The sequence below is a fragment of the Poecilia latipinna genome, unplaced genomic scaffold (genome assembly GCF_001443285.1).
Source record: "Poecilia latipinna isolate Pla-1442-1.1 unplaced genomic scaffold, P_latipinna-1.0 Scaffold2090, whole genome shotgun sequence".
In the NCBI taxonomy this organism is placed as follows: Eukaryota; Metazoa; Chordata; class Actinopteri; order Cyprinodontiformes; family Poeciliidae; genus Poecilia; species Poecilia latipinna.
In genome coordinates, this window is record NW_015114706.1 from 18281 (window position 1) to 46269 (window position 27989).

At 38.5% G+C, this 27989-nt stretch overlaps 2 protein-coding genes across 4 annotated transcripts in view; both read left to right on the forward strand.

Moving 5' to 3' along the window:
• The window catches only part of LOC106936171 (amyloid beta A4 precursor protein-binding family A member 3), a 15479-nt gene extending 14019 nt beyond the window's left edge, over positions 1-1460 (forward strand). For both annotated transcript variants that reach the window (XM_015017009.1, XM_015017007.1), the window contains exons 9-11: positions 339-458; positions 558-698; positions 808-1460. In XM_015017009.1, coding sequence (XP_014872495.1) covers positions 339-458; positions 558-698; positions 808-879 — 333 coding nt within the window. In that variant the 3' untranslated portion in view covers positions 880-1460. The remainder of the gene's footprint in view (positions 1-338; positions 459-557; positions 699-807) is intronic.
• Positions 1461-2651: 1191 nt separating this feature from the next.
• Positions 2652-27989, forward strand: part of abca7 (ATP-binding cassette, sub-family A (ABC1), member 7) — a 37791-nt gene continuing 12453 nt past the window's right edge. The window contains exons 1-37 of one of the 2 annotated variants that reach the window (XM_015017004.1): positions 2652-2925; positions 4361-4459; positions 5351-5444; positions 6430-6571; positions 7229-7353; positions 8324-8442; positions 9096-9293; positions 10265-10357; positions 10476-10713; positions 11036-11175; positions 11262-11378; positions 11486-11683; positions 11833-12038; positions 12986-13162; positions 13384-13606; positions 13682-13903; positions 14288-14492; positions 14702-14815; positions 15816-15987; positions 16145-16276; positions 17235-17374; positions 17490-17627; positions 17992-18236; positions 18311-18368; positions 20013-20215; positions 21686-21818; positions 21929-21952; positions 22904-23049; positions 23405-23529; positions 23613-23723; positions 24762-24954; positions 25094-25188; positions 25483-25515; positions 25951-26056; positions 26465-26539; positions 26632-26801; positions 27544-27721. In XM_015017004.1, coding sequence (XP_014872490.1) covers positions 4394-4459; positions 5351-5444; positions 6430-6571; positions 7229-7353; positions 8324-8442; positions 9096-9293; positions 10265-10357; positions 10476-10713; positions 11036-11175; positions 11262-11378; positions 11486-11683; positions 11833-12038; positions 12986-13162; positions 13384-13606; positions 13682-13903; positions 14288-14492; positions 14702-14815; positions 15816-15987; positions 16145-16276; positions 17235-17374; positions 17490-17627; positions 17992-18236; positions 18311-18368; positions 20013-20215; positions 21686-21818; positions 21929-21952; positions 22904-23049; positions 23405-23529; positions 23613-23723; positions 24762-24954; positions 25094-25188; positions 25483-25515; positions 25951-26056; positions 26465-26539; positions 26632-26801; positions 27544-27721 — 5154 coding nt within the window. In that variant the 5' untranslated portion in view covers positions 2652-2925; positions 4361-4393. The remainder of the gene's footprint in view (positions 2926-4360; positions 4460-5350; positions 5445-6429; positions 6572-7228; positions 7354-8323; positions 8443-9095; positions 9294-10264; positions 10358-10475; positions 10714-11035; positions 11176-11261; positions 11379-11485; positions 11684-11832; positions 12039-12985; positions 13163-13383; positions 13607-13681; positions 13904-14287; positions 14493-14701; positions 14816-15815; positions 15988-16144; positions 16277-17234; positions 17375-17489; positions 17628-17991; positions 18237-18310; positions 18369-20012; positions 20216-21685; positions 21819-21928; positions 21953-22903; positions 23050-23404; positions 23530-23612; positions 23724-24761; positions 24955-25093; positions 25189-25482; positions 25516-25950; positions 26057-26464; positions 26540-26631; positions 26802-27543; positions 27722-27989) is intronic. The other variant, XM_015017005.1, reaches the window with a different exon arrangement.

Consider the following 27989-nt stretch of genomic DNA (forward strand, 5'->3'; position numbering starts at 1 on the left):
TGCAATAATCAATGCGGCTAAAGATAAATGCATGGATGAGTTTCTCTAGATCGCGTTGAGACATCAGTCCTCTAATCCTAGAGATGTTCTTCAGGTGATAGAAGGCTGAATTTGTGACTGTCTTAATGTGGCTCTGAAGGTTCAGGTCAGAGTCCATCACTACTCCTACTAAATGTATGCATTTTTATGTTTAGTTTTATTTTACAAACTTGTTGCTTTTTTACATAGGTGTTTTATTTTTCATTATTCAGTATTTATTTTTTTGCTTTGTGAAGATTATTGAGCACTTGGATGAGATTTAACATCATTTCATTTTTATTTGTCTATTTCTCAATCAGGACCTTAAAAACCAAAAGTATGTAAAGCTCAGCATCGTCCACTGTCCTCCAGTCACCATGGCGATTATAAAGAGACCAGATCCCAAGTTCCAGCTTGGCTTCAGCGTCGAGGACGGCATCGTATGTCAATTCTGACTGTCCAAGCAGTTGGGAACGAATAAAGTATTGACTGATTCCTTTCTTTGTATGAAAACCTGAAGTTTTCTCAAATTTTTCCAGATCTGCAGTCTGATGAGAGGCGGTATTGCAGAAAGAGGAGGAATCCGCGTCGGGCACCGCATCATTGAAATCAATGGGCAGAGTGTTGTTGCAACTCCCCACGACAAAATCATCCAGATCCTGACGAATGCGATTGGAGAGGTCAGTAACTATTAATATGGTCACATAAGCAGCTATTAAAGTCTGAATTAATAGATGTTGATCTGGTAGATATTGTCAAAATTTGGTGAATTTTCTCATTCGTTCACAGATTCACTTGAAGACGATGCCCGCCTCGACGTATCGACTCCTGACAGGACAAGAGCAGCCAGTGTTTCTTTAAGCATTTTTCCTGCTTTGCATTGATGTAGTCGCTGTACAGCATCCAAGCTTCATAAGCTACTGCCAAACTCAGAAAATATTATGCAATTTGTAGCGCACAAATGCCGGTATACCACAAACTAGTCATCTTAAATAGTTTAATGTGAGAGCATTATTTAAAATGTAAGATTTAGAGGCCTGATTGTTTTTTTTTTTTTAATTATAATTTTTAGAAAGAGTAAGCAGTCTTTTTAAAATTAAAATTCATCACATTGGATGATGGTGAGAATCATGCTTTCAGAGTGAGTCTGTTTATAAACATACTTGAAGTGACCTCACTGAATAAAGATAAGAGGTCTGACTGTTTCAAAGTGACTTCCTATTCATCATGTTTTTATGCATATCAACACACGTTCACATGCAGTGTCTTACTGGCCTGGTAGAGATGTGCATAATTTAAGATTACTGCCTTATTTCATAGATATGGATATATTTGTATGTTTTTATGCTGGTATGGATGCTCAATAAAATGTTCAGTAATATATCTTCATCTAATGTATTGAGAGCCTGTTAATGCATGAACAAATAAAGAGTTGAAAACTTTTTCTATGTCTTTGAGCTTGATGCACTTATACTACAAAAGTAGGTCATTTGTTTTTGAACAATTTATTTATAAAAAAAAAAAAACCTCATTTTGGAGGTCACACACTGATGTTGGACAAGATGGCCTGGTCTGTAGTATTTGCTCTGATTATAGTGGGCCATTCTTTGTACATAGTTTTGGTGGAACTGTCTGTGTCTGTCTTCTGTAGCAGTAACGGATCATTTCAGTGGAGCTAAGAGGAAGAATCCAGCTTCAGGCAATTACAGTCCCATTTGGAAAAGTGCAATCAAAAGAAGTACCATTATGGCAGCTACTAACCGAAACTAGTTCATTAGTTTGGGTTAAACCAGACAGAGGCAGAGGACACTGGCAATACAAACGAATCCCTCTAAGCTCTGTACACTCTGTACCTGAGATTATCTAAAAGCCACATGAACTTTGGAGGTCTGCAGCCACCAGCCCTGCAGACAGATTTTCACCTGTTTGGGTCTGTTGACCATTTTGTGATATTTTATCTAGCCTACCTCTTTGAGGCTGAGTTTCTGACATTCCCAACACGGTAAATGGTGTATATTGTCACTGGAAGTCCATTATTAAAAAAAAAACAAAAAAACAAAGTCTTCCCACAGCCTGAATTTATTTTGAAATTGGTTTATTTGTATAATTTGTATTAGTGTTTCATAAAATATCAGAATTTGCACATAACCTTGTCATTGTGTCTGATGACATAATTTATTTTGAAAATATCAGATGTTTCTCAGTATTTAAGTAGTCTTCTTGCCGATTACTATTTTGCTCTTGAATAATTTGTAAGTTTTTACATTTACTTGAGTTAAAATATGTTGAAGTGGTGCTACTCTTACTTGAGCATATTTTGCACAACCGGAAACTATAAATTATTTTAAATGCTTGTTTTTATTACGGTGTCCATATCCTAGAAATAAAACGAATTATTATTATTTTATTATTTTATTATTATTATTATTATTATAAACTCTGATTACCTAACATATTTATAATGAAACTACTTCGTGGGACTGATTGGCTGCTCAATTTTCCTTTTATTACGAAAACACGACATTCACCAATCAGATTTTGAACCGGCTTCAACTACCGCACCCCGGAACGAACTTTGTCCAATCAGCTTTGCCGGTGGGCGGGACTAAGTAGCTTCCACCTGATGACAGAAACATTAGGAAGTCAATGTCAAGCTACCCGGTGAGGCTGTCTGTGTGTTTGACACCGGTGCAGGAGTTATGACTTGATCATATATTTCCAGAAAGGTCATTTTGACTTCAGATTTACTCCTCGGAGGACAATTCGTGCCGTTTTGACTTTTTAAACCGCTTTCGGAATGAGACTGTAAACCACAAAATAGCATCACTATGAGATGCTAAGAAGAGGAAGCTAGCGTTACCCAATCAGGAATTTAGTGTTTTGCTTCCGAGTTTCTCATTTACCAAGGTAATTATTTTTATTGCCTACTTACCATTTTACAGTTTAACCCGGGAAATGATTTAATTACAGAATAAATAGCGTTTATTGTTCAGGTTTATTTTAAATGTGGATTGGTTTAAATAGATTAATCTGAGAATGAGACTATCTATATGTTGTCATGGGGATGGATTGTTTAATCAGTTGACATTAATTCAATATTGATCCATTATTATTAGTGTTAAGGGTTACGCTTTATACATCGTTTAATATCACGTTTAATATTTTCAGTTGTACTTTTGTTGCCTCTTGGCCAGGACTTAAAAAATTGGTTTTTAATCTCGATGGGTTTTTATCCTGGCAAAATGAAGGTTAAATAAAATGTAAAAGGCATTACGAATGAATGTAATTGACAAAGTTTAAAATTTAAACAAACCTCCCCTCCATGTCCGCCTGCTCTTTTTCTTTAAAGGTTTTATTATTTTACGGTTGTATATTTTAATTGATTTGATGTATTTTGATGTGTCATTGAGTGTTGAGAAAGGTGCTTATAAATAAAATTAATTATTATTATTAACTTCTTCTGCTGCTGCTGGTGAATGGATGTGCATCCTTTGTGGTTGATTTGCAAGGGAAATTAGTTTGAGCATGACTTGATAGGCTGACAGAAACGCTCCACCTGCGATTTATGTCTCCTATGACTTTTACCTCTGTAAAGGTCAGAGAAGAAAAGAATAGTAGGGTGAAAGTGAGCATCTTCAGGTGAGAAAGGTAAGCTGTTTGGATCAGGAGGATTTCAGGATCAAGCAGGGGATTGTCAGGGCCGAGCAGATCTCAGCGGGCATGAAACGCAACCTTTACTCTCCCAGAATACACAGTCAAAAAGTACATGGCAAATCGTGCGAAAAGAAAGCAATACAGAGAATTATTAAAATAAAAAAATAAATTTAGCAAAATTCATAATGCAATTGAATAGAATTGGCTGTAATTTTCTCACAGTGGGGGACTTCTGGTGTAACAACATGCATATTCACACAAAAGTAAAAGATATATAAAAACTTGAATAGGAAACTGTACAGTAAGGGCAAATTTACAAAATAAGAGGAATAACACCCACACCTTTTATCAAGATGACTCGCAGTTGAAGTGGTTCAGCTTCTCAAAGCAGTAAGAAGGTCCTTTGCATGGCAGTAGTTATTTGAGTCAGGCTTGTTTACCTGACGTAAAATGTTTGCAAATAATGACTGGAATGTTATTTGAAATGCGAAAACTACAAATATCAACAGGAATGTGAACACTTGTTGAGTTGGTTGGTAGCAGTGATGTTTGTAGTCTAAATGCTGGGAGGAAGGATCTGTGATAACAGTCCTTTGTGCACCAAGGATGCAGAAAGGAACTTAGAAACTTGGACCTCTGTTGAGTTTGACCCATTTTGTAATCAGTCTTTGTTTTTTGTTTTTTGCAGGAGAACATCATGGCACAGTAACAGCTGGAAGCAATGGGGTTTTTCAGGCAGCTCTACCTTCTCCTCTGGAAAAATGTCACGTACCGCAGGCGGAATAAGGTTATTACATTTTTATATTTTAATATTAAAGTGTGTTGATTTTGCAGGTAAGTTTTTAAATTGGGATACATTTTAAAGTAGATATTTAAAACCATTACTCTAATGCGTATGCAAAGATATATTAATTTGGGGTATGACCTCCAAAATTAATTTTAGTCAATTTTGATTTCACTTTATTAACAATAAATAACAAAATGTTCACTGACCATATGTTTAGGTACAGGTTAGTATTTACAGCTGAACCTGCAGAACTAAGTTAATTCTTGAAGGAAGTTTTCTTTTTTACTTCATTCTAAAAAATCGAAAATAAAAAAATCACTTTTTCACTGATTGCACTAGTTCAAGTTCAGAACGCACTGATGCTGATACTGGTTGGTTTCTCAGTGCATTTCTAGTTGCTCATAACAAGCTCTTGTTTCTGGTAAATTATCAATATTACTGGACTATAGAGCTCACCTCACTATAAGCCACACCTACAGTTCGGTTTGTTTGTTTTTTAATTGTAAAAGTACATATATAAGCTGCACCGGGCTATAAGCTGCTGGTATCTCCGCCGCTCACGGCGAGCTCACATGCAGCGGCTATTGATCTGATCGATAGCCTTCAACTTAAAAGCGGCATCATATGAACTTCTTTGTGTGGTTTCCATGATGAGGGGGTATGAGTCTGAAAACATTTCTCCGTCGTAGCCTGCTGCTAGCATGTGCTTGCTCTAAATAAAAATTAGCCCTTTCTTCTTTGGTTTCCAATTTTGAGTTCCAATGATTCACCTCCTGCTAAAGAGCCCCCTGGTGGCTGAAGAAGAAACCACAGAAAAGCCGCACCGGGCTATAGCCCGAAAAATACGGTAAATGTTTGTTGTATTGATGATCCTTTCCAAATTCCCCGCAGATCCAGCTGTTGATCGAGCTCCTCTGGCCTCTCTTCCTCTTTGTCATCCTCATCTCTGTTCGTCATTCACACCCTCCTTACAAACAAGGCCAATGTAAGTGATTTGTTGTTGTACAGGTGTTTTCTCTCTCACTCTCAAAGGTTTGAAAAATGGCCTTCTGCCAGCAAGCTAATCAAGATTAACTCACTCAGAGTGGTGCTTGTGCCATGCACCTGTCTGCTTTCCAGTCCTGCAGAGTTAATGACCTTCTGTGACAAGTTTTCTCAGAAGAATTAGGTTGCTCACATGAGGAGTTTCACATGAGAAAACACTGCACAATCAACAAGCCGTCTCTATAAATTCATTTAGGCAAATTTAAAAATATGACTCTTGCAACTACTCATTTTGTTAGGATTTAAATTTTCCTTAATGAAAGAGGACAGTCAGTGTTGAAGGAAAACAATAAGAGGTTCTTTTGTCTGTAAGCTCTGCAGGGGGATGCAGAAAACTTCTGGTCAGGTGAGACTAAAACTGAACTCTTTGGCATATACACAGTTAATAGGATAAATAATAAAGGGAAATGGGAAGAAAACCTGTTTGAAGTTGCAAAAGATCAGGGCAAAATCCAGCCAGAGCTACAGTAGTTCAGGTCAAGCATATCCATGTGTTAGCATGCATATGCTAACACATGGATATGCATAACACATGGATCAAAAAAACAGTCCATGTTTTTTTGATCCAGTCCTGAAAAAATAACCAACATTTTAGTTCCTAAATATGCAAAACAAGTAAAGACAAATCCTCAAAGACTTCCTTAAAGCAAATTTTTAGATTTTCTTTTGCATCCTTTTCCTTTGTCTTCATAATTACATACTAGTGTCATATAAAATCAATGTAAAAATAATTGTTGCAAAATGTTTTTATTTTTGTTTTTGCCTTTTTCTAACTTCAAAAATATAATATAACATTTTTGTTTTTCACGTGACGCGATCTTGATGTGTTAATATTTTTACTCCTTGTTCGTTTTTCACGACAGTCTGTCAATATATTTGCTAATCTGTGCGTCCTGAGCGTTTGTTTCTCTTTGAATTTCTTGCAGGTCACTTCCCAAACAAAGCGTTGCCGTCAGTCGGCACCGTTCCCTGGATTCAGAGCATCGTCTGCAACATCAACAACCCCTGCTTCCACAGCCCAACGCCGGGGGAAACGCCGGGCCAAGTGGGAAACTTCGACAACTCCATGTAGGTGGAACAGAGGAAGTCAGAGTTTATATTTGGCACAGAAGAGTTTTTTTTTTTTTAAATATAGCTCATTGTTATCTAGTTTTGTTTTTGTGATTTTTGGAACAGACAGCAGGCTGTCCTGGTAGATCGTAACATAAACACAGACGACAAAGAAGTTCTGATCTTTGATAACAGATTATAAAACACAAAACATGGTTTGAAGTGGGAAATCATGGCACTTTGTGTCCATTGCTGCTGTATTTTAGCTTCTTAAATGACTCAGAGGCAATGATGCAGTTAACTGGACCGTTGTTCTTGTTCTTAGTCCTGTGGATTAAAATGCCACAGGACTTAAATGCCACTTATTGTGCAGAAATGGACATGTGGATTATTTACCTTTATTGTATGCAGATGAGGATATTATGTAAAAGAACATTGATTTTTTTTTTTTTACCATTTCTTTCATCCCTTCCTCTAAGTATTTAATGACAGACTTCTTGTGAAAATTGTCTTGAGAAGAAATAGTGAAGTGAAGAAAATATCTTTATTTCTTGTAACTGCAGCTGGTTGCATCCGAGAAATCTACGTCGACAGCTTAAAAAATATCGATGTTTGCAGCTCAAAGTAAAGCAAGCTTCTGTCCAAGTTAAGTTTTCTCTCCTTGTTCTCCTGCAGACTGTCTCGTCTTTTTGTGGATGCTCAGACGGTTTTGTCCTACAGTGGAAATCGGAGCTTCTCCAGTTTTCAGGACCTGATGGGAAGTGTCCGGCTCCTGGGGGAAAGATTTGGATCGCTGCCAAGTACTTGTGACATTTTATATACTTGAAAACTAGTCACCTTTTCCAAAAAAATCCCCCTGAAAAACAGCTGCTTGGCATTGTTTGCTTAAATATATTTGATTCATTAAAACAGTGAAGTATCCCTTTAATTTAGCCTCAAACCACACACCAGTTTTAGCTTCTTTAGCTCCCTTTTATTCCTCTACTTCACCCTTTTTTTGGTAAAAACTCCAGATTGTAAGGACTGTACAGATACTCTTATCCCAGCTTCACTTTGTGATTGGTGTGAACTGGTGATGAATGAAAAGCAGATTGTTTTACGTCTGCTTTCATGAAAGAGCTTCAGTGTATAATGTTTGGCTTCTCCCGGTCGTGGTCAGATTAAGTTACCGGAGTTTTCCTGTGAAACAAAATGAGGTGAATGAAAGCAGGTTTTGCTCTTTTGTTTGACAGTAATTTAATTCCTTAAACTTGTCTGAGTGTTTTTTTTTCTAGAGGAGCTGAAATTATTTATTTGAACCACAAACATGACTTTTAAAAACCCTTAAAGTAACTAGATTTATTGCTGTAATTCTTGTAATGTTATCTTGGATAAATAGCTCAACTTAAAAGGAAATGGTGTCATTTATTCAGTCTAGAGCTGAAGCTCCTCATTAATTTTGAATGACTAGCTGGGGTGAAGCTTGCACTGCTTCTATGTGAGGAACAATAGCTGCTATTTCTCCCAACCCGACATGGTTTCTTTCTTTTCAGTCTGTATTGAACCAGATTATTCCCACTAAATGAAAACCTGCTTTCAGATTCCCATTTGGTGCACACTTAATTCCCTAAAACCGCATTATTTACTCCTTGATTGTCTGCCAGTGAGTGTAAAACATAACAAGAATGTTAGTTTGTGTGTTAACCTTCCTGCAGAAAGCTTGAGTTTCTTCTGTTCTGTGTTTTTATATTTCTGGTGAATTTCAGTTCTGATGGTTTGTGCTGCCTGTAGGTCGCCCTGTTAAAGAATACCTGATACCCAGTGAGACGTTCTCCAGTTTTCTCCTGAACAACGGAAACCTGTCATCTTCAGCTGTGGACCAGCTGATGAACGCTCGCCTTAATTTTCAGGTTTAACTCTTTTTTACCAAAATCTACTCATAAACCTTGTAATTTGGATTTGAATTGAGAAAATGCAATTGTTTTTGCTCTATTGTTAACTGCTGATTTTGTCCTGATTGCCTGACTTGGTTGAACGAAACATCTTCTGAATTAAGAGTAAAGATTTCTAGACTAAGATTTTCACATGCCAAGTGTCAATTAACCCTTTATGACCCAAGTTTCAAATCTCTGCCTGGGTATTTTTGCTTAATTTAATTGTACGCAGTTCTTTAAATGTCCTTTGAGTAAACATATTTGCCCATCCATTCATAACAACCGGCCTCTGCCTCTTATAACGGATAGGAATAAGTTTGGTACAATTATTTAATAGTGAAATAATATCCAATAATCTCTTTGATTTCGGTGTGATTTGCTAGTAAAAGGAACATTATCACAGGAATCAGTGTAGTTGTTTATTTAGATCAAGAAATGATTGAAATAAAGGAAATCTTTTGAAAATATTTTTTTATCATTTGTAAGAAAAGATGATATGAAAAATGTTGCATTTTTGAGCCATATCTGCATTTTAGAGCATATTGAGTCATGTGCAGACATTTTCTCCACATCCTCATAGCTCAACATGTTAAAATCAACTCAACCAACCAAAGTTTTCTCCTTACCAGGCTTTGCTGACTGGAGTCCAGATGCCGCTGAAAGTCTTGGTGTGCAATGCAACCCTGCTGGGAGAGCTGCTGTCTGTGGACGGAGGAGCCGCCAACATGGCGGCTCTTCAGAACGAGCTTTGTGCGCTTCCTGCTGGTGTCCTGCGTGACGCTGAGCGCCTCTTCCTCTCTCAGCTTGACATGACCAAGTTCCTCACAGTGAGTGAGATTTAAGTCTGTGGAAAACAAAATGCAGCTTTTAAATTATGCTTTTTTTTATTTATTGAGGAAAAATCGCTCCAGACCAACATGGTGAAAAACTAACTCCCCTCTAAAGCTTGTGACTGGTCATGCTACTTATGGCTCTAATGGCCTCCATCAGGTGTTAGCAATTACTTTAATTTTGTGTTTTATTGCTGTGGAGGAATGTTGGCGCTCTGTGAAATCGTTTAATTGACCTCATTCCCAGGATCAACGCCGTGTGTAAAGTCACATCTCAATCGGATGGATTAAAGTTCAGACTTCCTCTCAAATCCTAAATTTGTTTTTCTAGATTTGCAGGTGGGCTTTAGATTTTTATCCTGCTTTAGAACCCCAGTTCACCAATTTAATCTTAAATCTGCAGTGTGTAACTTTTATTTAAAAAAGGTAGTTTTTTCCGTATTTGTTAAAACTGCCACCATGTCTTGATAGTATAGTATGAGACAGATAATCTGTGAAACTTTCACAGTTTTTCCCCCAAACTAACAGACTGTTGAGTAAAGCTGTTGGATGCAGGTAAAGTTAGCTAAAAAATGACTAGCTAGCTAATATCAATACAGCACCTTAAGCTTGTTAACAAGCAGCTTGGAGGCTACTGGTGTTGTTGTCTATGTTCAGCTATGATTTATTTTGCCCCCAATAAAGTGTTGTTTTATATAAAAGTTACATACTGGAGCTTTAAAGAGTCAAATTATCATTTAAAATTTTGACTTTAATGAGGTGATCTTTCTCTCCTATTAGGATTTACTTGATGATCTGAGTGATTATTACACAGTGTAATAAAATGTGTTTTATTACACTGTGTATTGAGTGAGCTGAAAGAAGAGATATAAAAGTGGAAATTTAAAATATGAAAGATATATTTTTGTGATGAATTCCCTCAGCTCATCTTCCAAAACTTAATTAAAACTTTTTTAAATGTTTGACAGAGAGACCGTCTAATTGGCAGCGCCGATGAGCTCAGGATCGTCAGTCAGGCCATCAGCTCGGTTTCCCAGGAGCTCGCTGTCCTCATAGACGATGTGAGAACATTTTTATTTTGGTGTATCGATAATTTGTTCATATTTATCACTGCTTTCTTAAATTGACGTTTCCTGTGACTTCTTTTCCCCTTCTGCCTTTCATTATTCCTTCCCTCAGTTGTCCTCCCTTTCCAGTTTTGCAGAAATGAACGCGGCTCTTAGTCTTCTGTCTCCTGAAAACCGCACAGCTCTGCCCAGAGAAAGCTTCAGAGCTTTTTCAAGGATCATGTGCGGCCATCCCAAAGGTGGCGGTGAACGCATCCCGTCGCTCAACTGGTATGAAGACAACAACATCAGGTCGTTCTTAGGCAGAAACGACACGGAGGACGTGGTGCTGGACACCGACAACAACACAAGTAAGACGCTTTTCTGATCAGGGTTTTCAGTGCCTTTATTCTTAAATGGAAACCTTTGCTGATTAGTATTCGCGAGGTGAAGATCACAGATGCATCCATCTTCTTACCCTTCAAATTTCTTTTTGTTTGAAAGTTTTTACCACCTAACAGGCCTTTTTTTTATTTTAAGCCACAAAGAAAAACCAAATCTATTTGTAAGACTTCCTGCATTTATTATGTTGTGTTTTTTTGTTTGTTTTTTTTAGCCAGTGATCTCGTTCTAGTAGTGCCATTTTGCTTGGTTAAAGTTTCTCCTATTTTTTATTTTATTTTACTTCTTTAGCACCTTTTTGCAAAAGTTTGATTCAAACCCTGGAGTCGAATCCTCTTTCTCGCATCGTGTGGCGAGGAATTAAACCTCTGTTCATCGGAAAGCTGCTGTACACACCGGACACTCCTGTAGTTCGACAAGTCATGAAAGAGGTACCAAACTCTTGTCTGTTGCACAAGTCGTTATTGTTGTTTAGGAAAATAAACCTTTCATTCATCTTTGACCCGACTTTCTGTAGGTGAACAAAACATTTGAAGACCTCCAGATTCTTCAGGATCTGAATGATGCCTGGATGGAGGTGGGACCAGAAATCAAGAACTACATGGAGACCAGTGTGGAGATTCAGCTGCTGAAGGTTGGATTTGTCCTCTGTTGATATGCAGCATGAGGGATTAGAGTGTAACGACGCATTTTATGCTGGAAAGTCTTTGTTTAAACCAGCTTCTTTTGTGTTTGCAACAGAATTTGCTGAGCCGTCCAGAAATTGCAGTCTTGGTGAACATGCGTTTGGAAAACACAACGTGGACGGCGTCGCGGATTGTTCGTTTCCTGTCCACGCCGTCGCCGGACACGCCGAGGAAACCTGGAGCGCCGCCGACCTGGCTGGACGTCTACAACAACATTGGAAACACCGTCGGCACGCTTTCACAAGTCTCCAAGGTTTCCACATTGTTGATCAACACAATACAAAAGTTTTGAATCACATCTGATATTTCAAGAAACATATATGTACATATATATATACATAATTGAATATTGTGAAGATATTAAATAGTATCTTTGCTGTTTCCTGTGCGTTTTCTTGTCAGTGTTTCAGTTTGGACAAGCTGGAGGGTCTGGACTCGGAGGGTCAGCTGATCGACAGAGCTCTGGAGCTGCTGGAGGACAGGCAGTTTTGGGCAGGTGTGGTTTTCCTGCTGCCCAACACGTCCTCGTCGCAGCTCCCGCCCCACGTCACCTACAAGATTCGAATGGACATCGATGATGTGACCAAGACCAATAAGATTAAAGACAGGTGCTGAGGGTTCTTCGTACATTTAAGCCTTTTATGCTTCTGAGTTGGGATGTTATTTTTTTTTCCCTGTTGAAATAATAAGGAATTATAATTATATGTTAAAATATAATACCTTTAAAGAAAACACAGAGCTGGTCCTAAGATGTACCACAGTTACCGACGGCAACAGAAAAAAGGGGGAGGAGCTATCAGTTACCGGTTACTATGGTAACCACCAACTGCCAAGAGCAGCACAACAGAACTTAAAACACCAATAAATGTCTGAAGAAACAACTTAAAAAATAAATTCAAAGAATTTTTTTTGTGACAAATTTCAAATTGATAATATTTTAAAAATGAAACCCTGTTACATATCTAAATTTAAGGTCTTAAAATGTTTTAAGTTCATTAGAAAGTAAAAAGTAAGTGAGGTTTAAATAACAGGTCTTACATTTTATGGTGCCAAGACGATTTAATCAAACAAATTCTATGTAATTTATTTTACTGGTGTGACTTTTCTGTCAGGCAAACATTTGAGTCACATGCAGACATCTTCATTGCATTCTGTAACTAAAGGCAATGGAGGATACCGCTAACTAGCGGCTAGCTAGCTAGCCTTTTGCATCTATCAGGGTAAGTGTAAATGTATCGCCAGTTTGCTGGACGATCTTTGTACCTCTGTTGCCAACCTTTACGATGCCACATTCATTCTGTTCAAAAATACTTGGCACTACTACTATATAAAATATGCAGTTGTGATACAGGTCTTACATTTAATTCATAAATGTCTTAAAAAGTCTGAAATTCAAGTTGGTGAAACATGCAGAAACGCTGTAGAACATTTTTGTAGTTGGTCAAAAACAATAAATGCGTCAAGGATCAGAGCAGTTTTTACTCAGCATTATGGTTTGTTTGAAGAAAAAGAAAAATCTGATTTGGTTTTAAAAAATTTATTTATTTTTTTCCAGGTTTTGGGATCCGGGTCCAGCTGCCGACCCGTTCGACGACATGCGCTACATTTGGGGCGGTTTTGTCTACATTCAGGACCTGGTAGAGAGAGCTGTGAGTTATGTCCTAACGGGAGTTAAACAGACCACCGGCATCTACGTCCAGCAGATGCCATATCCCTGTTATGTGGACGATGTGTGAGTAAAGCTGTTAGACATTCACCAGGGCCCCAAAAATGTAATAAAAATATAAAAGTCATTAGTATTAACATGCATGTAGTTTTGTTTACAGAGTTTTGAGCAGAGGGAATTTATCCACACATATTTCTTTTCTCCAAAAAGAAAGAAATCAGAAAACTTATGTTTTCCTTCTTCCTCCTTCGTAGCAGGAGTAACTGCATTTGACGTTTTTCATTCAGCTTCCTTCGAGTGCTGAACCGCTCCCTGCCTCTCTTCATGACGCTGGCGTGGATCTACTCGGTGGCCATGATCATTAAAGGCGTGGTGTATGAGAAGGAGGCCCGGCTGAAGGAAACCATGAGGATTATGGGTCTCAGCACAGGAACGCTGTGGCTCAGCTGGTTCATCAGCAGCGTCGTCCCCTTCCTGATTTCTGCTGTGCTGCTCATTGGCCTCCTTAAGGTTTGGCAACTTTTCTGCTCCCATCAGTATGTTGCTGTGCGGTGACTGCTAAAACCCTTCTCTCTCCTTTTGTAGTGGGGGGATATTTTGCCTTACAGCGACCCGACTGTGGTCTTTTTTTTCCTCACGGCGTTTGCCACAGCCACCATCATGCAGTGTTTCCTCATCAGCACCTTTTTCTCCAAAGCCAACCTGGCTGCTGCCTGTGGAGGGCTCATCTACTTCAGTCTCTACCTGCCCTATGTGCTGTGTGTCGCCTGGAGAGATCACCTCACCACCACACACAGGGTCTTAGCTGTGAGTCTGCTTCTAAAGTTCAATATTTACTTTTTTTTAATTTTATTTGATTACTTAAATCTGCCTGATTTTGAACAAATTCTGCCCTTATTGAACTTAAAAACTAGTGATTCTTATTGAACAAAGTCGCAAACTTAAATGTGTTTTATTGAGAGATTAACGTGCATAAAGTATTTAATGATTGTGAAATTGAAGAAAGAAAAGTGGACGGAAATCTCCTGCATAGGGTTAAAACGATTAAGCGTGATTATTTAAATAATCGTCAATCATTTAATTGTTAACTGGAGTATAAAGAATCAATAATGATGTTTGTGTATTTAAAACGTTAAAGTTAAAAGCTTGTGAATACTTTATTAACAGCATGTGTTTCCTTGTTTCTGTCAGAGTTTCCTGTCTCCTGTGGCCTTTGGTTTTGGCTGTGAGTATTTCTCTCAGTACGAGGAGCAAGGCGTGGGGATCCAGTGGTTCAACCTGCGGACCAGCCCTGTGGAAGGAGACTCGTACAGCTTCACCACCTCCATATCCATGCTTTACGTAGACGCCTTCATCTACGCCATTGCAGCCTGGTACATTGAAGCAGTGTTTCCTGGTAGGACACATTTATGTATTTATAGTAGGCGTTTTGCATATTGCTAATATTTTTGAGTTGTGGTCAGGAGCCACACTTTTAACACCCCAGCATTAAAGAGATCACTACTGTTTGTGTCATAGTTAAGAATATTGTTGCAATAATTAAACAAAAACTACCCAGTATTATCGTTTTGGTGTGAAGACACATGTGTGTGAATGTATTCTCAGGTCAGTATGGCATCCCCAGGCCTTGGTACTTCATCTTTCAGCTCAACTACTGGGGTGGGATTCCTTTAGAAGCAGGCATGCCGATCCCTCCGGCTCCCACCCATCAGGATGAAGGTACAAGAAGCGGCTGCGCTTCTGAAAGGGAAGTGAAATTTAAAATGTCAAGAGAAACACAGCTGTAGCTTTGCAGCTCTGTGATTTATAAGACTGCACTGGCGGTTTTCTAAGCTTAAGCCCATTAAGTAAATTGTGGTAACAGGCTGAGAGTGTAAGCCAGTTAAGCAGTAAGGCCTGGGAAAACAAGATGGCTAAATTTAATTTTGAGTTTTCATTTTAGTTTATTTTTTTCTCCTGTGAAAATATAACTGTTGTTTCCATCTTTATTTGTTCTTAGTCTAGTTTTCAATGATATTGAAAAGGCTGAAAATTGATATGGGAGAAAAAGAAACGTACAAAAACGGTTTCCTACGGCATTATGTGCATTTCTGTAAAATAAGAGAAATTAATTGATTTATGTTTACAACTCAAGTTTTTACCAAGCATTAATCAGTTTGGTTATCAGGTTTGTGACTGAACCAATGACTAAATAAATAAACACTTGATTAAAAACTTAAAGGTTTGTTTCAACAGCTTTGTTTGCCTCTAAACCTCTTTAGTTTTAAATTGAACCTGTGAGAGTTAAACTGGGTTTTAAATTTTAGCTGTCTTGACCATGGCAGCTAGAATTCTGTGCTCAGCCCCGTTACCTAGCAACCCCAGCCAAGCCCCTCACGGTTACCTAGCAACCCAATCAGCTCCTACACATTTGGCCAGCTGGTTTTACAGCTGCTGGAAAAGACAAATGTTTTGTTGTTGACTTAAAATTCAGAAACAACTTTCTGCATTCTTGTTGGCTGTGCAGGAGGGTCTACTTCTGCTTTCCAGAAATATTTGGATTTAAAGTGACAGAGACCCTAAAAACAGTTCGTTCTGAAAGAAGATGAAGCTAAAATCACATTATATAAGAGTGATTGTGCAAAAAATGAACATAGATTTATTTTGTCTTGTTGAAGGAAACATAAAATGCCATCTTTAAATTTGCTGCAACCCTGAGGATGTCTATATCTGTGTTCAGATCACATTGAAGCAGAACCCAACAAATTGAATCTTGGCGTGAACATCAGAAATTTGGTAAAAATCTACAAGAAGGGAGGGAAGATTGCTGTCAACCATCTAAATCTGAAGTTTTTCGAGGGGCAGATCACCTCCTTCCTTGGCCACAACGGAGCCGGCAAAACCACCACCATGTGAGGCTGAAACTTATTTCTTCTGTGAAATTTACTCCAGAATGACCTGAAAGTAGTGAATTGGATGATCAGAGCAAGCTTTTGTTTTAGACTTATTGTGTCTAACAGCAGAGATTATGATTTAATTTATTGTCTGGACATTTATTCTGTTTGTCAGATCCGTCCTGACTGGGCTGTTCCCTCCCACCTCTGGGACCGTGTACGTGAAGGGCATGGACATCCGCTACGACATGGACATCATCCGGAAGACGCTGGGAGTTTGTCCGCAGCACAACGTCCTCTTTGACATGTAAGGATAAAAAATTTAAAGATTAAATAGGCATTATAGGCAGGTTTTATACGCTTCTAAAGGCTAAAAACGTATTTGAGTGCATAAAGTTGGGTGATAATAAATAGCAGACTTGGATATTCTTGAAGGTTTATTGGTTTAGCAAAAACACCATGTCAATTAGCTTGTCACTAATTAATTAATGATAAATATTTTTAAGAGCTGTTTTGGTTACAGAGATTTGCTAATTCGTTTTATTTACAGAGTTGTGTGTGTGTGTTTTTTTATTATCTCCATTTTGTTGTTTGACATTAATTTATTTATTTATATATTTTTTCTTCCAGTTTAGAATGTTCTTTACAAAATTAAAGTTTATTGATCTTTGAGAGGGTGAACTTGCATTATTATGCCATTATCAATATATCGCTTAAAAACATCTGATGCTAAGCTGTCAGTATAAATAGTTGGTTTTTGTCCTAAATGCACTCAAATCTGTTAAACAAGTCTTTCTACCACATTTTTCTCAAACTAAATGTCAATTTAAATGTTTTTAAGTTGCTTCTAAAGTGATTAATGCAGTACCTATTAATGTTCGGATCACATTTACAAATGTAAATAGTGTTGATAACATCTAAACCAGGAATCTGCAGCCTTTGCAGTCTTTTTCCTAGGTTTGTATAAAACTCATTTAAAGCCACAAACGGTTCTTATAGTTTCCTTTTTTAATATACCTAAAGTGTAGGCTGCTTTTTGTTTCTTGCGACAAATGTTGAATTCAGATGTAAAAAAAAAAAGATACTGTGTTAAAGACTTCAAGCTTTTTCTGTCAGATTTGTAAAATGTATTGAACCATTTCTAAAACTTGACCTTATTCATGGGTTGTAAAAAAAAAAAAAGTTAGGAAAGGTTCAACTGAAACTTCAAGTAGAAATGAATTTAATTTCAGCTTAGCTTTTCCCTCCCTCTGTTTGTCGCTCAGGCTGACAGTGGAGGAGCATGTGTGGTTTTATGGCTGCCTGAAGGGTTTGCCTGAAGAACAGGTGATGGCTGAAATGAGCGCTCTGTTGGAGGACGTCGGCCTCTTGCACAAGCGTCATGATCAGACCAAAAACCTCTCTGGTAGCGTCACCGACTTCAACTCCAGAATCTAAAAATGAATCAAGCCTGCACTTATATGAGTTAGATTTGTTTGTTTTTCTTTGTAAAAGAGGGAATTGTTTTGTGTTTGTCTCAGGTGGAATGCAGAGGAAGCTTTCTGTGGCAATCGCCTTTGTTGGCGGCTCCAAAGTGGTCGTCCTGGATGAGCCCACAGCTGGCGTCGACCCGTACTCCCGCAGAGGGATCTGGGATCTGCTGCTCAAATATCGCAAAGGTACCAGTGACTGTCACCAGTAATGAGAGGCGAGAACAGATGAAGACGCATTTTAACAGCTGAAGTTCAGCTCAAAAGAGAGGGATTGAAATTAAAGCCACTTTTTGAAAATACAGATTTTTTTTTTTCCAGAAAAGAGAACAAGACAAATAAAATCTTATTGAAATTGTAAATCTGATCCGTTACAAAAAAATTACTGATTTTATTTTTCACTCATCTTGTCCAGTCCTAAGCTGAAACCATTCGCTAACAATGAGCAGATAAGTTGTAAAACACAATTTAATTAACTAAACATGAATAAACTGACAGAAATGGCATGAACATGTGAACATTAGTCATGTTTGTTTCTTTTTCAAACCGTCAGATCGAACCATCATTCTGTCCACTCACTACATGGATGAGGCGGAGCTGCTTGGTGACCGCATCGCCATCATCTCCAAGGGGAAACTCTGCTGCAGCGGATCGCCGCTCTTCCTCAAATCCAAGCTGGGATCTGGTTACTACCTGACCTTGGTGAAGAGGGAGGAGCTAAGCACCAGCACTCCCAGTTATTCCAGTATCTGCACCAGTGCCAGCACTAGCACCAACAAGCTACCTCCTTTAGTAAAGGTTTGCTTGTAATCTGAAATTGGGTCTGTGGGCGTGTTTTTAAGGACGGGTTCTAACTCGGCTTCATGTTTCAGGACAGCGAGTCGTCACTGAGTGAAGACACCGGACTGGGAAGTGAGGACACCAGTTCCTGTGAGTATTCAAGGATGTCTGAACTTCCTTAAAATGACTTAAATGTGTCTGTCTGAAATAAGGCATTAAATTATATTAAATTCATTGAAAGATCGTAAGTTGGCCTTTAATACATTGATCCCGAGTCTTAAATTTTGTCATGGGAGGACTATTTAATGTATTTGCTTTTCTTGACGGACTTTTCTGTCAAGGTTACACTGCAAAAACACAAAGTCTTTTTGTATTTTTTATTTATTTGACCAAATATCTTAGGTCTGACAGTCTGAACCACCCAAACTTGAAATAAGACAAAACTAACTTACAAGTAACTTTTAAATGAGATGCATAAGCCTGTTATGTAGTTAAGTAGAAATTCAATAACATTTTATTTAAAGGGATGTGCATCAGACTGACATTGAACTGTCATAAACATGACATAACATCTGTCATGAACATGAAGGAGTCTTTATGAACGATTACGACTGTTGTCCTGAAGTGTCATTTGGTAAAAAATGACACTTTTAGTGCAAAGTTCCATTAAAACTTGCAATAAAAGTCAATTAAAGGAGCCAACTTTGCAGCGTCATTATTTAGCGAATGACACTCACTCATGAAGACTCCTTCATGTTCATTACAGGTTTTATGTCAAGTTTATGACACTCTTATGCACACCCCTTCAAATAAAGTGTTACCAAAAATTCCTTCATATTGATGAAGTTCTAGTTCCACTGGCAAATTATTTCCCATATAATCCCATTTTTCCTATAAGTGAAATAATTTGCTAGTGGAACAAAGACTTTTCATCAGTGTGAAGGAATTATCTATCTATATCTTGTCTCATTTCAGGCTTAATAAGAGATTTGCATAAAAACTAGACTAAAAATGATTGGTAAGATATTGTGTTTTTACAGTGTAACAGGAGCTAGCTGCTAATATAATTTAGCTACCTAGATTAAAATTTTTACCTTCTTTATGGGTAAGTGCAGATGACATTTGTTTTCGCCACTGTCTGTCTTGTGCTGCGTCATATCTGAGGCTACGTAGAAGATAGCTTTTAATCCAGGCTCTATGGCAGTGGTCCCCAAACTACGGCCCGCGGGCCTGATCCGGCCCGCCTCCACATTTGGTCTGGCCCCTGAACAATACCTTAGAACATTTAGATTTTTTTTCATATACTGGTATTTAATTCATAAATACTGTTATTTCCTGCATTTTTTCTGTGAAGAACCCAGAGAGGGTTATTTGATTGTGCTTTCTAGAAAACAATACATTTTTACATTTAGGCACTCCTGCAATTGTCACACTTTTTCTGTTACAAACTGACTCCGGCCCCCCACCAGAGAAGGGAAAAGTTATGTGGCCCTCACAGGAAAAAGTTTGGGGACCCCTGCTCTATGGGGTTAAGGCATAAATAGGGTGAAAAACACAAAGCCTGGTTCAGTTTCTGCTATGCAGCAAGTTCCCCAAACATCTCTTATATTTATGGTTTTTCGGTCTGAAATTTTATTCAAGGAGGTTTAAAAAAAGGTCTTAACTTGGTTTTCAGAAATCTGCAGCTACCCAGTACTAACCGGCCCACTGACGTCCAGAGTGACCCAGAATTGTTGTTAATGTTTTATTCATATGAGAACCAGTTTCTTGTCAGACTAATCATCTTTCTGGCAGACATGGCAGCTCTGCTGGCGCTGGTGCAGCAGCATATTCCTGGCGCCAGGTTAGTGGAGGAGTCTAGAAGAGAAGCCGTGATCAACCTGCCGCAAGCAGCCGCCAAGGACGGCAGTCTGGGCCTCTTCCTCTCCAAACTGGACGAGCGGCTTCCAGAGCTGGGCGTCAGCAGCTACGGCCTGTCAGACAGCACGCTGGAGGAGGTGGGTCATGAAAAATGACCGGTTACTATGAAACTCAGGATACCTTCACAACCAAACTCGGATATTTCTGTCCATACGTGACTTGTATGACTTTTTCCTGGCATTCTGAGCGAAACCAAATACATTTTTTTTCACCCAAAAAAATCAAATTTCAGCCACTTAATATTTAATGGACTATCACTGCTAGTTGTTACTTATTATTATTATTTTTACTTCATTTATTTATTTTTAAGTTTTGTTGTGTGCTGTGCTGCGACAAACAAAATTCCACCACCTTTGGGGATCAATAAAGTATTATCTTATCATTTGTGGGACTAAATTGCAAATGCATCAGATTATTTTCGAAGCGTCTGCAGTCTGAGCGGTCGTATCGCATTTAATCCGACTTCTATGTCATCTAACTCCACAAGTGGCATTTTTTAAAAATTCACCAAAGAAATGTTATGTTGCTACACTTCAGGCATTAAATGTTAATTTTTTGGGGGTTTCTAAAAAAGGAATTTAATTATTTATGTCCAACTCTTAATGTATTTCTAATGCTGCATAGAAAAGGCTTAAGTAGGTGAATGTAAAATCTGCAAAATGAGACAATATTTTTTATCTGATTAAATATCAGAATAATTGATACATTAATCGATTACTAAAATAATTGCTAGTTGCAGCCCTAGATTATTTATAGATGATTCAGTTTTCAAAAGTATTTAACAAAGAGGAAGCTGAGTTTGAATGCAACCAGTAAAGCTGCCATGTTGCAACAAAACGGCAGGAGAAGAAGCAGAGTTGCACCGTAACGTAGCAGTGCAGCTTGTGTGTCTATGAAGAGTCGCCCTCTGACTTCACTTGGTGTGTGTGTGCGTGTGTGTGAGAGCAAGCACAGCAGCGTCTTATCATGAAAGCTGGATATTTATGGAGCGGCTGTGGTCTTAATGAGCTTAGTAGGTTTATTCTGAATGAGTTAGACACACTCCATGGCTCTCTGGTGTGTTTTAAAAAGCTGCTGTGTGGGTTTTAGCGCCACCTGGTGTCATGCAGCTGTCTTACATTATTTCCCTGATGTTAAAAATATGTTAATTATGATTTATGTCAGAACAGTGCTTTAAACTTGGGCCTGTAACAGGAGAGATTACACTGCACTAAGTCCAGCTTTTAGTGCAAATATTTTAATACACTTGAGAAAAAGTTACTTGTAAAGTTAATTTTCTCTTATTTCAAGATGTAGAATCTTGTTTTAAGTAAAAATTCCTTAATGTAGATGAAAAACTACTTGTCCCAGTTGCAAATGATTTCACCTATAACATAGGGAAATGTCTTATTAGCAGTGAAAAGAATCTGCCAGACAAACTAGAACTTTTTAAATCAATATTAAGGAAACTAGAACAAAAATACATCGAGCTTTAGTTTTTTTTTTTTTTTGAGTGTATTGTACCACCATTACTTCCATTTTTACACAATAATTGTGCTGATTTTCAGATCTTTCTTCGAGTGGCGGAGGAAACCGGAGTGGATGCTGATCCAGCATCGGAGCAGCCAGCAGAAGAGCCCAGTGGCCCGCAGCCATCGGGGCAAAAAGCTCAGGATCCATCTGCTGAGGAACCAGAACCAGGTGGGAACTCCATCACTCAAAGCCACTTCTGTCCAGATTTGTACTGTGAAGATCGAACTGGTCTAATGTTTGACTGAAAGTTGGACTGTTTGTTTCCAAAATGCTGCCAGGAAGGAAAAGACTTCGTAAGAAAGGTACTTAAAGTTTACCACTTTTAGACAATCCTAAAAGGAAGCAAAAGGGTTTGTTTTATAAAACTAGATTCCCTACCTGTTCAAGATGTGCTTTTGTTGGTCTTGCATCGTTAAGTTGCTGCAATTTTAAAGGAATTTTTATTAAAATTGTATTTGGTTCGACTGCGGTCAGAGTTCCCCCTGCAATCCGTGGGTCGCTGGTTCGATTCTCAATCAACCCGCCTTGCCGATGGCGTGAAATGCCAGCCTCGTTTCTGTCTGACGATTATCCTGTAACATCATCAGTGTATGGATGTGTGGTGTGGATGGAAATGACTGATTTCCCTTTAAGGCATCTTTGAGGACTTAACTAAGAAATCAGTGAAGTAGTTGAACAGATCAGTTTGCAGAATGACAGCCTGATCTTGGTTTGCTGTCTGAGCTTCAGGTTAAGGTGTTATATGTCGTCCTTTAGGTAAAAATAGCTGTAAAATGTATATAATGTCAAATGTTGGTTTTTATGGTGGTGAAAGTTGCTGCAATGTTGTACAAGAGATGAATGAGAAATGTTTTGGTGTTCAAGAAGAGATATTGCAGGTCCAAGATATTCTCAGTAAGCATCTCATAATTAATCATTTAATTACATGATAAATTTAAATGAGCCCAATTATAATATTTTATTTATGGATTCAGTTGTGTGTGGTTTTATTTATTGTTTTTGGTTGTTGTGTTTTATTTTAGATATTTAAAATATCTTCCAGTGACAGTGGAGTGTTTTATACAAACTTGAAGTTTATTGGTCTTAGAGGGAGCTAACTTGGATTATTATGTCACCATCAGTATATTACTTGAAAATGGTCCTAAAACAAAAAAATGATGATTTATCACAACAATTCCTGGGAAAATTTGTTTTCTCACTCCTTTATCCTCCATATGCATCAGTGAATTTTTACACCTTGTTTTTTCTTGCAGAACCGAAGGAGACGGACCCGCTGAGTGAAGACGGGCGAGGCGGGACGCCGCTGACCGGCTGGTGGCTGACGTGGCAGCAGCTCCGAGCGCTCTTCGTCAAACGCTGGCTGTACGCTCGACGGAGCCGCCGGGGGCTCTTCGCTCAGGTGAGACAGGAATTTAACTATTTATTTTAATGCGTTGCTAATATTATATAAAAAGTCTTGAATGGAAAACCTGCAGAAAGTGATTCAATTAATCCCACGAGTGATCAAGTACTACAATGATCATCAGTCGCACTAAACTAGAAATTTTTAAAGTTATAGTTACTTGTGGATGATTTCAAAGCTTGCACAGGCGTTGCCGGGCCAACCGGATGAACAAACTGGACGTTAACAACTAAATCTGTGAACGAGGCCATTTAAAATCTCTCACAGAAATAGATTTGAGGTTAGGGTTAGCATACAATGTCAACGTCTTGCTTGTTGACAGAAGTACTAACCTGTTTGATTTAATTTTCAGATTGTTCTGCCAGCTGTGTTTGTGCTGATCGCTCTGCTCTTCAGCCTCATCGTTCCTCCGTTTGGGAAGTACCCCCCCCTGGAGCTGCAGCCCTGGATGTATGGAGATCAGTACACCTTCTTCAGGTGAGACCGAACGTTCCTCAGCCATCCAGGTACATCAGTCAGTGGCTGACACATTCACCCACCTCCCAATTTAATAATTTCAGCAACGACGATCCTGGCAACCCAGCCATGGAGAACCTGCTGGAGGCTCTGCTGGACCAGCCGGGTTTTGGCACCAAGTGCATGCAGAGAGAAGAGCAGGACGACAACAAAACGTAACATGATTTCTCTAAACATAGCAAACACCAAATGTGCTGGAGCTCCACTAGGGTTGCTAGGTAACGGGCGGGGCTCTCGTAGGGTTGCTAGGTAACGGTGCAGCGACTTAACAATCTGCAGGCTTTTGAAAATGCTCATTTTGTGTCATTTAGAGGGACTCGACATGTCTCACTGTGAACAGGTTGCTTTAATATTGCCCGTAAGTAAGTAATGTCCAACGTTTGGGACATTTTCTCTCGTCAAAGAGAGAAAATGGTCATTAAATGCAGGTGGATCTCACTCACTGATGTCAGTTTATTTCGTCTCGCTGTGTGAAACGGTTATCGTACACTGACAACATGCCAGACAACATTAAAACAGCAAGGTACAGTATTTTCCGGACTATAGAGTGCAACTCACTATAAGCCGCACCCACAAAGCTTTTTTTTTTTTTTTAACTGGAAACTTACATATATACGCCACACGTACATATTGTATAAGCCGCTGGTATCTCCGCTGCTCTCTGTTTTCCATAATAAATCTGCTATTAAGGACGCAGCCCAGTGGCTTTATTTCCCTCCTGTACTGCCAGATCGATAGCCTTCAAAATAAAAGCTGCGTCATATGAACTTCTTCATGCGGTTTCCATGATGAGGGGGTATGAGTCTGAAAACATTTCTCCGTCGTGCCTGCTGCTAGCATGTGCTTGTTCTAAATGTAAATTAGCACTTTCTTCTTTGGTTTCCAATTTTGACTTCCCATGATTCACTTCCTGCTAAAGCGCCCCCTGGTGGTTGAATAAAAATCCACAGAAAAGCCGCACCGGGCTATAAGCAGCGTGGTTCAAAGTATGGGGAAAAAAAGTAGAGGCTTATAGTCCAGAAAATACGGTAAATGTATTTTAACCATACATGGCAACCAGTGAGCGTTTACAGGCAGTCAACAAATGATCCCTCTATTAGATCCCATATTATTATTTTTTTTTTTAAGAGGATGCAGCCGACATTTTATGTCTGCAGGCATTCTTTTGAACCCAAATGTTCTCCCCGCTGCAGGAATCCTCAGTGTGAACCTGAGAGGGGGGGCCTCTTCATGCGGCCCCAGATGTCGTTCTCCACCTGGCAGATGCTGAGCCAAGGCAACTGGACCAGAGGCAGACCTTCCCCAGAATGTCAGTGCAGCACGGAGGACTCCCGCCGGATGCTTCCGGATTGCCCGGACGGCGCCGGTGGGATTCCCCCTCCACAGGTGGGTCATCTGGCTCCTGATCGGGTTTTACTCGGGTGGAACCACATAAACGCTGATCTTTCTGCTTCACAATGAAACTTACTGCGTCTTATTTCAGTAGTTTCTCCTTCTGTTTTTTAATAACTTGTTTTAATTTCAGATGAAGAGAGCCACTGGGGATATTCTCCAGAATCTGACGAGGCATAACATCTCAGATTACCTGGTGAAGACTTACCCGCAAATCCTCAAGAAAAGGTGGTTTTTAAACTAAGCATTTAATATGAAAAGTTTACAGAAAGCAGATAAATCTGAGGGTTATATTTAATTTGCTTAGTTATTGTCATCTGATCTTGTTCATAATAAAAATCTAAAGCTCACTTCAAGACTGCAGACTATTTGATCACTTGTTTTGGCAATGATTTTCTTCTTATAAATATTTATATTTTACAATGTTTTCGTAACATTCTGCAGAGTTTAACTTATTATTTTATTTTTCTATCATTACATGAAGTCTGAATGCTAACAGAGTTTAGCTTTGTTTCCCTTCAGCCTTAAAACCAAGAAGTGGGTGAACGAATTCAGGTGAGAATTTAAGCTTTCTTTTTTAAAAACAACTAAAGATACAAATTTTACTCTCTTGTTTTAAGAAGTTTTTTAAGGTTCAATTGTAGTAGGATATATCTGCTACTTTTAAAAACACCTCAAATTTAAGAAAATTCTTTACCATTTCAGGGTGTAAAAAATAATGATCGGGAAACATTTAAAATTCATGTTTACTGCAGATTATAGCAAAACTAATTATGGAATATTTTAATTAAAAAGAGAGTCTAGTGCAACTACAGATGTCCTTCATATAAAACCACAAAAATTAGAGAAATACTATCTTGTAAACTCATAAAGATAATTTATTTTTGTCTGAACTAAGAGTTCATTTAGACTAAACGATTAAATTAATTTGACTAGCTGAAATCAAACTACAAGGTTTGGCTAAAGCAATAATTTTCTGTTTTTTTCCAGATATGGAGGCTTCTCTCTCGGAGGCAGCAGCACCCAGAATGTCTCTCAGGTCCAGCATCTCCAGGACTCCATCATGGCAATCAGGACTCGATACCAAGTAGAACAGGTGCACAACATACATACACACATACACACACACACACATACATATTTTTTTTTTCTTTTTTAAATCCTCTTTTTTTTTTTTACTTGTTTTTGCAGTTTTAGAAATATTGAACGTTCAACTAACAAAGTTACAGAGCATCTAGTTGGACAAGAGCAATTAAATGATTAAAAAAAAAGTAAAACCCAATGTGAGCACGTTCACAATAAAAAAAAAGATAATTACATTGATCGTACATTTTAGTCCATTATAGTATTGATTTCCATTATCACCTCCGACCAGTAGGGTGCGATCTCTCCCAAAAACATGACAATGTCCTGGAGACACATTCCCCCTGTCCTTTTTATTGTCATTACATTATTTTTAACCTCGTTTATATCTCATGCCTAAACGTGTTTGTACGGACCACAGGGCAGTTCACTGGATCGGCTGCTGAAGAAGCTGCCGGGGTTTTTGGGAGAAATGCACACCGTAAACAACGTCAAGGTGAACAGTTTCTCTCAAGGTCGTCTCTCCCATCGTCTCCTACTTAAAGCATTGTTCTCTTTTATGAGTTTTAATTGAATTTTCCATCTCAGGTGTGGTACAACAACAAGGGCTGGCACGCCATGGTGTCGTTTGTGAACGTGATGAACAACGGCCTGCTGAGAGCCAGTCTGCCGCCCGGACCGGAGCGGAGGAGACACGGCATCACCGTCTACAATCACCCGCTCAACCTCACCAAGGAGCAGCTTACTGAAATAGCAATGTCAGTGAATATCAGCGCAAAGTCTGGTGATGCAGAATGAAATAGAATAGACTTTATTGATTCTCCAGGGGAAATTGCTTATTTGTTGACAAGCTCCTCCATCCACGGCTTTAAATATTAATGATACAAATATAAGCAAAAGAGATCAAGTTTATAATATATGTATATATTTATATACATAAGATTAATCTAAGTCACTGAATGTGACTGAATATAAATAAATAAATAAAAATACTTGTATCTGGTAAACTAACTAACTCCACTGGAGTAGTTATACGAGGAAATGCTTAAAAAAAGAGGATTTTTAATTGTACAAAGATACAAATGTTGGGAGGAATAAAAAGCTTTTTTAACACTTTATTTGAAGGGATGTTCATAAGCCTGACATGACGCTGTCATAAACATGAAGGAGTCTTCATAAATGTTTATTACATTAAGTGTCTTTTGGTAAATAATGACACTTTTAGTGCAAAGTTGCATTAAAAGTCCACTAAAAGCGTCACCTTTGCATTAAAAGTGTCATTATTTACCGAATGGCAGCAGTCAAACACATTTACAAAAACTCCTTCATCTTTATGACAGTGTCATGTCAGTCTTATGAACATCACTTCAAATAAAGTGCTGCCAAATCTTTCACAGAAAACTAAATGTAAAAACTAAATGTGGATCTTTAAGTTTATTTTTTTTTCTCCAGCTGTTTGGTCTTTATTCTTATGTTTTTTTTTCTTTCTTCCCGTTTCAGGATGACGACCTCAGTGGACGTTCTGGTTTCCATCTGTGTAATCTTCGCCATGTCCTTCGTGCCGGCCAGTTTTGTTCTCTTCCTGATTGAGGAGCGAGTCAGTAAAGCCAAACATTTGCAGTTTGTCAGCGGAGTGAAGCCAATCCTGTACTGGCTGGCCAACTTCGCCTGGGACATGGTGAGAGTTCAGACAGCTTCAGAAAATCTGCAGCCACAGTTTAGTTAAAATTTAGCTATGCTGCTTTATGAAAGAGAGTTGGAGTTTCATTGTGTTCAAATATTAATAACATTAAGAATAAAGTAACTAATAAACACTTTATCAGCATGAACATCATATCATGATACATTTAACCCTTTCTTTTTTCCAGGCAAAAACAAGTTCAGTTAAGGATTAGAAGCATGACTTTCAATTAGAGAATTAGAGGTGTGCCGATTGATCGGCCACC